We start from the raw sequence: 12,356 nt of genomic DNA, 5'->3' as shown, positions 1-12,356 counted from the left end.
CTTATGATATGCTTAGAAAGCATATCATGTAAACTAAAGTGCGACTGGTTCGAGCACTTGTCTTCTCGATATTTATGTATGGTGCCGAGACTTGGACCCTAAAAAGCTGTGACGTGGCTAAGATTGACGCTTTTGAGATGTGGTGCTGGCGAAGACTGCTACGTATACCTTGGACAGCTAGAAGAACTAACATCTCTATTTTGGAAGAACTTAATATCACCACACGCCTCACCAAAATATGCCAGGAGCGAACCCTTAGATTTTTCGGTCACATCATGAGATCACCAATGCATAATATGGAGAAGTGTATCATCTTGGGGCGAATGAATGGTAAACGCGTTTGGGGTGGGGCTCGTAAGAGATGGTCTGACTGTGTGAAGAAGTCGACTGGCGGCAGCCTATATCGTGCAGTCCACATGGCTTATGACCGCGTTCAATGGAGACACGCTACTTGTGGTCGCGATCCTCAGCATTGAGGGAACGAGGAAGAAGAAGAAGATATCATGTACCGCGATGTTTTACTTTCTTGATTATACAGCTAGGGAACAAATCAAATTATTTTATTGAATATTTTTCGATTTGTTCTTTTTTCAAGTAGTCACAATACTATATATAAATTATAAATTTAAATAGATATCATACAGAAAAAAACGGCCCACTGGTGGCCGAGCCGGGAATCGAACCCGGGTCTTCAGCTTACGCGGCTAACGTCCTCACCACTAGACCACCCGCCCGCCAAATTTCTTGACTATGCTTGATTTCCACTCGCCATCGCCATGTTTTTGAAACATGTTGCAAAAATGTGATGTTAAACATTTTAGATACTGTAGTAGCTACTCGTACTTAAATTGAAACCATTTTAAGAAATTATTTTCATAAACTAGTTTTTATTTCATCCTGAAGATATCAGGAACCAGTAAGAATGTGAAAAAACAAGCACCGGGGAGTTATGCCTACTTTACTTTCATTCAAAAATTGAGGTTGATTCAATATAATTTGTATGTCAACCTCGCATAGACGAAGGTAAAACTACCGGTAGGTTAATCGTATTTTAACACAGATTCATATTTTAGTGAAAAACGCTAAAAACTATCGAAAGGGAATCCGATGCGACAGAAAGTTTACTTTCCAGTAGAACCTTACCGGTTTGAAGTCATAGAACCGCCGTGACCTCGAAATTTAAAGAATTAAAAAATAGCTACATATTAAATAAGGAAGATGTCATGCAAGAGCAAACATTCAACAAACATTAGATAACTTTTGACAAAATATTCTAAAACAATCATTTTTCTTAAATTTTGTTTTATATCATATAATGACGTTTTAGTCAACTATAAGAGAGATACTTGTGCATACAAAACACACAAAGCATACAGTGACTTCAATAAATAGGCAATTTAATGTAAAATTTAGTCTTCAAGCTAAACCTAGGTTATCCGTAAATGAACTAACAGGAAGATTCTACGAGTAAATTGTTCATCATACAAAAAGACATTGTACAAGTACATAATAAGTTTGTACTTACGTCTTGTTCAAGTACATAAATATGTTATTTAGACATTTTGTCATTTCTTAAACTGGCCAGAGGGTTAGGTAACATCGAATCTATCAAATATCAATTTCATCAAAAATTAAAGTCGTAACTCCCTGTTTCAAAGACGAAGTTACGTACCGTTTCACACGTCGATTAGAATGAAAATACAAATATACGCACTTTTTCTTTCATTCATTTGCACTAGCACATCAAACACCGTAACGTCGCAAACGAAAACTTCGCTTTCTAACATTCAATATTTATTTTTCTACTTACCCCTTATTGCCCGTTGTTTGCGCGCGTACGTCACTCACGCGGGTGGGGCGTTGAGGATATAATCCATCACTTTTTTGGGAAGAACATCACAACCTGCTCAGCGGCTTCGGGTAACGGACTTGCAAAACAAAAAAGATGTGGTCGAAAATTGCATTCTTGGCCATTGTGGCGCTAGCGACAGCGAATCCCGTACACGATGGAGGAGTGGCTGAGAATTTAGTCAATGTGGTTTCTGAGTGTATTGAAACGGACACGTCTTTGTGTCTTAAGGTGTGTAAAGTGATTTTGTGAAGTGACGTGCTAATGGATTTTGTGATACAGTGCACCGTTTTCTGCTTTGAAGTTTTGTCAACGCATTTTCGATCTGAGATTGGATTTTGTGTTTGAACCAGTAGATTCAACCAGATTTTGGATCAGTAGATGTAACACTTCTTGCATTATGCAGGAGGATTACATTTTACTTCCATACCTTTTGGTCTTTGTCAGTACTACTACAGCTACTTCATCAGTACCCTAAACAGTGACAACAGTATTAAGCTTCCATTATTCTCCAACTTTGACGTGACTTAGCGATACAGAACTTGTGATAATAAATCAAATCAAAGAGTTTTTCTCTATTATTTCAAGTAACCAGGTCACAAGAAGCCCCAATTCTTCATCTTATAAATTTGCCGGATTCTAATTTTAGCTTTTATTTTCTAGGAGAAGGCTCTCAAATTCACCGAGAGGCTGGCAGTGACCAAGGACATCAGCATCTTTGAGGGCATGACCCTCATCAACAGCGGAACAGCTCGCTCTGCCCGCAGCTATGAGCCGTTAGCCGAAGACCCGAAGACCAGGGAATCTCAGCTCGAGGAGAGAATCGCGAACAACGTTGGAGACTTCTTGGACAATCACGTGCTGCAGTTGCGTCTGTCTGACTTGGCTGACAATGAGTCCCGTGGTCTTGATGAGGAAGGTATGTGTAAAAAACGTGTCTTTGTAATGTTTAATTTTATGTAGCTGAGTAATTTTTATTATATATTAATGATACCAAGTCCTTCACAAAGTTTCTACTTGATGATAAGCGTTTTGAAGAATTTTACATAATTTTATCAACGTTCAACTCATAAAATTGCTTTAGACAATATTTGTGCACTAAATTCTAGTTTCCCTATTCCATTCCGCAGTTTGATCTGTTATCTACACAGATTATGATGCCATTTATGCTACCAAAATATTCATCTCCAACTTTCTTAAAAACCTCACATACTCGTATCTCACATTGTTGCGGCGATAATTGATCGTAAACCCAAACAACGGGTACCTTAAGCGTCCGTAATTGAAGAGTATTAAGTAAACAGCCGTTTGTGCGTTTACTGTACGCGTTTCTCTCGAACACACATCATATTTACATATTACCGTCCCTTTGTCAATGTCACGAATTGTCACGTAGCTCACGACAAACACTAACTTTCTCTTTTGTATTTCCATACGCCTAAACAGATGTTTAGGATCAGATGATCCTAAGAGATTGTTTTACTGGACAAACGTGTCTGGGAAGATTCTAAAGAAATCGTGTTAGACCTTGCATCACAAATTTGAAATGTATCTTGAAAACTTGTGTTGTTAGCAACCTATGTAGCACTTTATTTTAAAATATGTTTAAAAAGTGGAACATAAAGGCATTCAAGCTTTCAATCGAAAATTTTAAGCTACCCAAATATTCACTCTCAGCAACAATTACTGGCTTTAAAAATCGTTAAACAAATTATCATCAATCAGTGGCGGCCATAAGCCATAAACTTAAAGCTTCTACAGCCAACAAAGTGGTTACAGTGTAATTATCTTATACGAATAAGAAAACGTTTTGAAGTATTCACATCAGTGCTTGGTCTTAAGTTAAATGGTAGTAGCGCGGTTAGCTAGGGCCCTTTTTGGAACCTCGCTAACAGGCGATAGTCTTAGATAGATAGCCAACATTGTAAAAGACAACATGATTAACAAAAAACTTCTTTACAGCTCGCGGCAAGAAGAAGAAGAAGATCAAGAAGATCCTCCCCCTCCTCCTCCTCCTTAAACTGAAGCTCGCCGCTCTCATCCCCCTGTTCCTCGGTATCATCGCCTTCGCCGCCGCCAAAGCTGTCTTCCTCGGCAAAATCGCCTTCGCCATGCAAGCCGTCGGCCTCATCAGGAAACTCCTCAACAAGGGAGGCTCTTCCCATTCCTCAGCCCCCAGCATCTCATACGGCGCGCCTCAGCATCACGATGAGCATCCAGGATACAACTACGAACCAGCCCAAGGCTGGGGCAGGAAGGCCCAAGATGCCCAGTCGATGGCGTACGCCGGCCAACTGAACTAATTCGATAGATTTTGTGTGAATGTGTGTGTGTGAGTTTATTTATTTTTGTTTGCCGTTGCCATGTTAAAGTACCTCAATTAATTTATTTATTTAACAGAATAAAGAAGTTTAAAAATATGAGTCTCATATTTTATTCTTTAACAATCTATATCATGAAAACACGTTAGATCATAAACTGAAAAATATATCATACAGGAAATAAAAAAAAACGACAAGGCCCACTGGCGGCCGTGATGTTAGTACATTTCAAATAAAACCATCACACCTCCTAATACCTACCTAAAAAATTCCTGCGACTTTAACACAATTTATTGGTATCATTGAAAAATTACAGCACAGTTACGTAAATGGTTTGTCACATTAGAATAAAATGTCTATTAATGTATGTACGAGTAACAAACAAGACAAATTACTCACTAAGACGCCTCATTAGTCTCATTACGCATAAGTGTGATCAAAATATAGATTTTTTTAAAGAGTTTATTAACATGCAGTTGTAAATATTTATTATTTACTTATTCAAGAAGGTATTAGAAGTAAAGTGTATGAAATAGTGATTTCTACCTATAATGAATTTTGTGTAAAGCCAGTTTGATAATTTAAGAGTCGTAAGTACATACGTACAAAATTATTACACCTTCCTCACTTTTTTCATGTAAAACATTATTTTACCGTTGACATATCAATAAGTAATTTAAATACACTGAGAATGCCATCCAGCGCGCAAATAAATGTTCAAAATATGACACTTTAATAAGCATTAAATTATATAGCATTGTCGCATAAACCGATCACATCCCAAAAGAAAGAAAAAGCGTGTTATCCAAAACAAAATTAATATTAATGGCCGGAATATGTGTGCCATACGGGCCATAGTGTTCGCTACGATAATATAGTATACGAGTTAAAAATGTAAATTCGCCAAAAGGTCGGAGTGGGGGCGGATCGAATAAAAAACTGTTGACTTTTGGTTGGAGCATCACAATCAAAATCGTATTCGGTGATTTGAGTTCGAAACATCTTCAAGATGAAGTTCTTCTTGGCTCTTCTCAGCTTGGCCGTTGTGGCTTACAGCAGTCCTGTGCCCAAGGACGAATCAGTGTTAAAGTCTGTGGTTGGTAGCTTCGTGAACTGCATGAACAGTGATGTTAACTTGTGCATCAAGGTACGTCAAGTGCGGTGAATTTTCAAATTGAAAAGTGAATTTTGGATGCGTTTTTGTTTATGGAAGTGATTTAGAAAGTTTTATTCGTATTAGTGAATTCAGAAATTACTACATCCGAAAACGAAAGTGATAAAGTATTTCATTCAGTGCAATACTTTAATTTATTACATTTGGATTTTTATCTGTCGGAATCGGAAGTAAAACTTAAAGTTATAATATGTACTAATTTTAAGTTCAAGTCCAAGGTTTAATGTTCATGTCAAAACTATTGCAATAAAAATAATTTCACTCCTTGGGTTGCAGGCGTCTATAGGTTACGGTGACCGCTTTCCATCAGGCGGACCGTATACTTGTTTGCCACCGACGTGTTATTAAAAAAAATTTAAAATCAATTTATAGTTTGCACAAGCACGCTTTCAATATGTAAACTTTGAAAACATTATATTATATAGTAAAATTGTGACTATTATTGATGGCAACTTATTAAATAATAAAAGATTAAAAATTAAACATTCAAATTATTATTTAAAAAAATATATAACAATGTACTTATTTTACAATATTTAAAACAATCAAAACATATATTGTTTTTGCAGGAACATGCCCTTCGCGCCACCGAACGTCTGGGAACCGTTCGCAAACTGAACATCTTCGAAGGTCTCACGATCCTGAACAGCAACCCCAAGGAAGCCAGGAGCCTGGAGCCTCTGTCTACCGAACCCCAGATCAGGAACAAGGAGGTTACTGAGAGGCTGTGGGAGAAGGCCAACGACCTGCTTCAGAACAGCGAGCTGGAAATCAACTTTGGTGGTGATGATGGAGAAGCCAGGTCTCTTGATAGTGGTAAGTAGAAAATAAGTCCTAGCCGTACTAAATCTCTGATAAATGAAAATGAAATGATACTTTTCCATGTCACAGAAAATAAATGATGCCTGAACAATTTTACTCAAAAAAAGCAATTTTGCACACTGTTATTCATCGACAGTTTAGTCGCACTAAACTTAGTTTTCTGGAAGTCCCAAAATTAAATTTGAATAATCTTTTTGGAAGTAAAAATGTTAGAGAATGCATTTCAACAGATTCGTTTTAGAATGGTCCTCTTTCTCAAATAGTTTATTACTTACCGTGGGCCTCAGTCAATCTGTGTGAGAATGTCTTATAATATTTATATTTATTTATATTTATTTATTTATTTATTACAAGACACTGATCCATGTCATACTAAATTTCGACCATTTTACAGCTGAGGAGGGCCGTGGCAAGAAGAAGGACATGAAGAAGAAGATAAAGATGCTCATGCCCCTCGTGCTCCTGCTGAAGGCCAAGTTAGCTGCCCTCGCCGTCCTCTTCCTCGGTGTCATCGCCATCTCAATCTGGAAGCTCGCCGTCATTGCCAAGATCGCTTTCATCGCCAAGATCATCGCCATCATCAAAGCGCTCTTGGCCAAGAAGCACGAGGAACACGGTGGATGGGCTGCCCCTGTCCATGATGACCACGGTCACGGACACGGGGGCTGGGAAAGCCAGGGATGGGGACGATCTGGAAAGATCGAAGGAGCTGATATGGCCTATGCTGGATACAAACAGCAGTAGACTAGGACTTAGTGCGTTGAAGCCAAATATTTGCCATTACCGCCATATTTATTTTGTGTGAGTGCGCGCGTGTTTGATTATTTATTTATTGACTGCTTTCAACTTCTTTTCATTCATTTTATGCGACGATGAAACTGGGGTTTCACTGTTTGTAGTAATTTGATTGAAAAGGAACTTTCGTCTTCAAATCGTATTTTATGGGTTGTGATATTTTATTTGGTATATTTTATTTAGTTATTTTTTATTTGTAAATAGTTTTTATTTTATTTATTTTGTTTTTGTTTCGTTTAGTTTTTTGTTTTTGTTTTATTTTACTTTTTTAATTTTGGTATACTTATCATGATCTCTCGTATTTATTATGATTTTAACATATCAGATATATTTAATTATAAATAACTAAGCTATATTATTATAGCTATAATTATATTATTATGTGTACGATTTGTATAGTATCGTGTATCACGACTATGAGTGTATTATTTTTAAGATTATCTTTATGAATGTGTATTTATTGTGTGTGAATGATGAAGAAACGAATAAACCAAACAGCATTTATTATGTTAATTGTGATTTTATTTCCGACTGATCTTAAATGTCCACCATTCAAAGAAACAAATCTATATCAACAATAATTAGTATTAGTATATTTTCGAAATTTCCACCGTCTTTAAATTTTACGACAGAGAAATAAATAAATGCAACTTATCGTTTATAATATCATGTCAAAATGTACTGTAATAATAGAGACCCTACGTTATTTGGCCACAATTTACTTGCTCTCCTATACCTCAGCCTACTGTCTAGAAATTAGGAAATGTACTGAAAAAAGCTCATTTCTATGTAAGAAATACCAAATACTTACGGATAAGGTGAAAATTAGGTACCCTAATAAAAATAGGCCAAAAATAAACCTTCAAATCTACGATCACATTTTTATAATCAAAAAGTAAAAGTTTACTATACGAACATAATTAAATCCAGTTCCACCAAAAAGTGAAGCTCCTAAAGTCCAATTAGGCTCTAAGATACACCCACAGGTCGCATTCCAAATTAGGTCAGATTCGAAAGTTAGGAATTTTCGACATTCGGAAATACAAGTATGGCCATATTATTAAATATGGCCGGCCATAAAGCTTAGCAGATATGTGTTAGTCAAACGACGGTCAGAGAATATTAGCATGCATTTGCATTAATTTGTGTTTTCCAATTTAGTTGTATGCCATTCGGTTTATGGTCGTGACCCCAACCGTGAACACTATGGCTAGGTATTCCCATTCCCACTAATGAAAAAGTTACAGTAATTTCAACTTTATTTATCTATAAACTTATATTGACCGGGATATAGACGAATAGATGGGATATCCCGGTCAATATATCTAATGAAACTAACCGTGAATCATTTAAAACTTTTATTTATCTTATTTCTCAGATTAGGGTTTTTACAATATCACCAGATTACACACACATTGCATTGATGCCTCTTTTCCCAAAAGAGGTACCTTGGCAAATTTAGAATCAAAAGAAAATTAAATTCCGAAAGCGGAGACAGGTTGCAGGCACATAGCCCACACCACAATTGAACCTATATCCTGTAGTCAACTGTGTGCGTAATCGAATGTACAAACGCTCACGAAACGCTTACAATAACATATCTTTCGTAGCTATCTATTTCTATCGCTCTTACGTATTGGCGCGACAGAGCCAGACTACCTTTCTTACGCGCTAGGCCAGACCGCTCGTCAACTAAAATGCATACACAAATGTAAATGTATACATAAAACTGTAAAAAAATTAAACTTATTAAAAATATTACAAATCTAAAAAAACTTCTAAAACAGATTGTTGCTAGTTTAGATAACCTTTTTGGTATCAACCTACCTATTCAGTTACAATTGAACACCTAATAAAACATTTTTTTCCATTTTTTATTTTTGCACTTTGTTGGCGTGATTGATATACATATTGGTACCAAATTTCAGCTTTTTAGTGCTAACGGTTACAGAGATTATCCGCGGACGGACGGACGGACAGACAGACATGGCGAAACTATAAGGGTTCCTAGTTGACTACGGAACCCTAAAAAAAACCGTCTGTACTAATCAAATGCCGAACACTGTGTTTGTCACTTACTTGTGTGTTGTATAAGTATTGGGTAATTTCGTACAGTTCGAACTAACGTTTCGTTAACAACAACGACGACACCGTCGTTCCGTCGTCACGATATCGTCCTTATTTTAACTAACAAAGTGGGACGTTTCACTAAACTTCTATACAAGTAATTGTATGTATTTTGACAATATTAAAAAAAAAACATGCAAATATTTGCACGAATACGAGTAACCGTTCAAAACGTCCTTACGGCAAGCGATAAAGTGGCGCGTTTTGCTGATGAAATGACACATTTCAAGTTGATCGGTGTTACTAGGTTCCTAAATTCATTCATAGCCAGTCAGATTTTCTTACCTATTTTTCTTTTTTTATGATATAGGCGGCAAACGAGCAGACGAGCCGCCAGATGGGAAGCAGTCATTGCCGCTCGCCGCCCATGGATATAAGCATCAACATTGGCGAGCCACTTATGCTCTGCCGACCTTTGAGAACCCTAAATACCTGCTTCTTAAAGGACTCCCATGTCATAGCGCAAGGGAAACACCTCTTTCTCTAAATAAATAATAATAAATATTCGTGCCACGCTCTATTGGGATCGATCTGTTATCACTGACAGGACTATTGTAGCCAATAAGCCTGACATTGTGATAATAGATCGACCGCAACGCCGGGCCGTGCTCATTGACATCACCATCCCCCATGATGAGAATCTCGTGAAAGCCGAGAAGGACAAGTCCAGTAAGTACCTAGACTTGGCTCACGAGATAACCGCCATGTGGGATGTTGATTCAACGATCATTGTCCCTATAGTCGTTTCAGCGAACGGTCTCATAGCGAAGAGTCTCGACCAACATCTTAAGAGACTCTCGCTGGGTGGCTGGATCAAGGGCCAGATGCAGAAGGCGGTGATCTTAGACACAGCGCGTATAGTCCGACGGTTCCTCTCTCTGCAGCCCTAACCACCGGCAGCTTGGGCCCTGCCCCGCTGCTGGCGGCACCCTAGGTTAGGTTTTTTATAATGTGTTTATATATTTTGTATTGTTTTGTATGTGGTTTTGTATTTTACTTTTATAGTCATATTATAAAAATCCTAGCCTAAGAACTGAAATGAATAAAGGGAATATTATAAATATTATAGGACATTCTTACACAAATTGACTGAGTCCCACGGTAAGCCCAACAAGGCTTGTGTTGTGGTCTCCGACAACGATATACACCCTGTTTTTATTGAATTCCGTTAACTTTAAGGAAAGATTATTTAGTTCGAATACAATCAATTTCTCTAAGAAACTAGCCTCTTAACTCTTACGGGTATCGAATTATTTAAAAAACCCCCCTGTGGTGACGGGTTAAGAATTTCACCACCCCCATTCTTCCCGTGGGTGTCGTAGAAGTCGACTGTGGGATATGGGTTAAATTGTGGCGTAGGCGAGAGGCTGGCAACCTGTCACTGCAATGTCACAATTTGGATTTCTTTCAACCCCTTTTTGCCAAAAGTGGCACTAAAACTTAGTAGTTCATGTGCTCTGCTTACCCCTTTATGGGATACAGGCGTGATTATATGTATGTATGTGTTAAAAAAATAATTTAATTACTAAACACGTGTGTGGCATCCCTTACCACTTCCTAATGTTATTTGTTTTGACATGTGCCGTCAAACACTTGACAATGACTTTCATGTTATGATTAAGGTCCTCCTCACACTAATTAATCCATTTATTATGTATCGAAATAATTTTTTTTTCGAATTTAACAAAAACTGATGTACAAGGTGGTTACTGACGATGAACATAACTGCGTGTCGAAGTTAAAGGAAAACAAAAAAAAAACACGGTGCATATAATATAAAAATACTTGTATACATAGAAAACATCCATGACTCAGGAACAAATATCTGTGCTCATCACACAAATAAATGCCCTTACCGGGATTCGAACCATGAATACATGCTTGATAACAAAACGCCTGTTGAAACTTGCCTAGACAAAAGCTCCAAATTGTTTCTATTAAGGTAAGACCTTTCTTTACTTTCTCCATGCTGTTTCGCAAGAGAAATTTCTTTTACCTAGAACTTGGCTTTGCTTACAGATGTAGGCGCCACAAAATAATATTTTTTCCCCCTCACTAGCTCGGAAACACGTGTTTTGTCCTTTAATACCAGCGGGTAAAAACGCATTTTATCCACTAGTGGGTAAAGTAATTTGACCTTGAATAAAGTCAAATTAACTGCTTTTAAATTGATAAAAGTAGGTGAATCTAGTAATAAAGATGATTTACCACCTGTGGAACTACCGGAAGCAGTGATAAACGCATTTTTTGCGTTGTAGTTTCCTCGCTACAGTGAGGGGAAAAGTTTTGTGTTACACTCGGGTGCAAATGTATTTTACTTCTCGTGTGTTAAAAAACTCGCAAGTTCAGGATTCTATTCTCGAACCACTCGCTTCGCTCGTGGTTCAACTATAGAATCCTTTCACTTGTTCGTTTTTCAATTCCACACTCGGCGTTAAAATACAACTTTGCCCCCTTGTATAACAAATAACTATAATTCTCTTACCTCCAGTTTTCCAAAGTTTTAGAAACTCTATGAATAATGTGTATAAATAGTAATCATATTTTTTTGTGTACTTAATACAAATAGTTTAAAGTTCTTGTCACAATTTGTCAAAGTAGTAAAAAATACCTAAGAGGCCCTCGATTCCCGGCTTCGCCACCAGTGGGCTTGATCGTTTTTTTTTCTTTAGTGTATGGTATCTATTTCAGTTTATAATACCTAAGAGGTTTAATAAGAAATTGTTAGATAATGTACCTAATAATATTTAGGTACTTACCGAGAGTTTTTTTTTATGGTCTTGTCCGAGTAGGTATAATAACTTGAAGTTAGAAGCGACGACATTTAAAGTAGACAAAACATCAACATAAACATCTGTCCAAAATTACAAAAAGCACAGCGAAAGCACATCTCGGAAACTGGCGATCAAATATATGAAAGAGGCGCGTTCCTGGCACACATTCTAAGCTCGTGTAGGTGAACGCGTACCATGCTTGTATGAGTGAGATATGACAGGTTGATTGTTCGCGTTTTTGACATGCGGTAACTGTGAGGTAACCGAGAGGGGGTGGGCGGCGCTTTCAGCGGGGAGCGGGAGTGGCCATACTGTACGATAGTACTCTTTATTATACTGTGTCGAAAGTAAGGTATTTATAATTCATTGTATTAAAATTACGGAATAGTAAACTCTTTATTGTACCACTAACAAAATATAGGTACAAATATAACACAAAGAAGGAGGAAGTACAAAGGCAAACTTACCCTTAATAGGGATCTCTTCCAGTTAAC

At 37.3% G+C, this 12,356-nt stretch overlaps 2 protein-coding genes and 1 non-coding gene across 3 annotated transcripts; 2 read left to right on the top strand and 1 right to left on the bottom strand.

The window, feature by feature from the left end:
- Nucleotides 1-662: 662 nt before the first annotated feature.
- Trnat-cgu lies at nt 663-734 on the bottom strand. Its single transcript has one exon. It is a non-coding gene; the product is annotated as a tRNA-Thr (tRNA).
- A 1,167-nt stretch (nt 735-1,901) lies between these two features.
- LOC125238241 lies at nt 1,902-4,272 on the top strand. Its single transcript, XM_048145517.1, has 3 exons — nt 1,902-2,080; nt 2,513-2,768; nt 3,812-4,272. The coding sequence occupies exons 1-3, from the start codon at nt 1,946-1,948 to the stop codon at nt 4,150-4,152; spliced, it is 732 nt and encodes a 243-aa protein (XP_048001474.1). The 5' UTR covers nt 1,902-1,945; the 3' UTR covers nt 4,153-4,272.
- An 863-nt stretch (nt 4,273-5,135) lies between these two features.
- Nucleotides 5,136-7,128, top strand: LOC125238240. Its single transcript, XM_048145516.1, has 3 exons — nt 5,136-5,317; nt 5,914-6,160; nt 6,561-7,128. The coding sequence occupies exons 1-3, from the start codon at nt 5,180-5,182 to the stop codon at nt 6,908-6,910; spliced, it is 735 nt and encodes a 244-aa protein (XP_048001473.1). The 5' UTR covers nt 5,136-5,179; the 3' UTR covers nt 6,911-7,128.
- Nucleotides 7,129-12,356: the final 5,228 nt, after the last annotated feature.

Source organism: Leguminivora glycinivorella, chromosome 23 (genome assembly GCF_023078275.1).
Source record: "Leguminivora glycinivorella isolate SPB_JAAS2020 chromosome 23, LegGlyc_1.1, whole genome shotgun sequence".
NCBI classification, from domain to species: Eukaryota; Metazoa; Arthropoda; class Insecta; order Lepidoptera; family Tortricidae; genus Leguminivora; species Leguminivora glycinivorella.
This window is presented reverse-complemented; position numbering and strand designations above follow the sequence as displayed.

Bases quoted from the DNA above. Each gene is read 5' to 3' on its own strand.
- LOC125238241 (XM_048145517.1), top strand. From the start codon at position 1,946: ATGTGGTCGAAAATTGCATTCTTGGCCATTGTGGCGCTAGCGACAGCG. The intron at 2,081-2,512 runs GTGTGTAAAGTG...TTTATTTTCTAG, and splicing joins ACACGTCTTTGTGTCTTAAG to GAGAAGGCTCTCAAATTCAC. The intron at 2,769-3,811 runs GTATGTGTAAAA...ACTTCTTTACAG, and splicing joins CCGTGGTCTTGATGAGGAAG to CTCGCGGCAAGAAGAAGAAG.
- LOC125238240 (XM_048145516.1), top strand. From the start codon at position 5,180: ATGAAGTTCTTCTTGGCTCTTCTCAGCTTGGCCGTTGTGGCTTACAGC. The intron at 5,318-5,913 runs GTACGTCAAGTG...TTGTTTTTGCAG, and splicing joins ATGTTAACTTGTGCATCAAG to GAACATGCCCTTCGCGCCAC. The intron at 6,161-6,560 runs GTAAGTAGAAAA...ACCATTTTACAG, and splicing joins AGCCAGGTCTCTTGATAGTG to CTGAGGAGGGCCGTGGCAAG.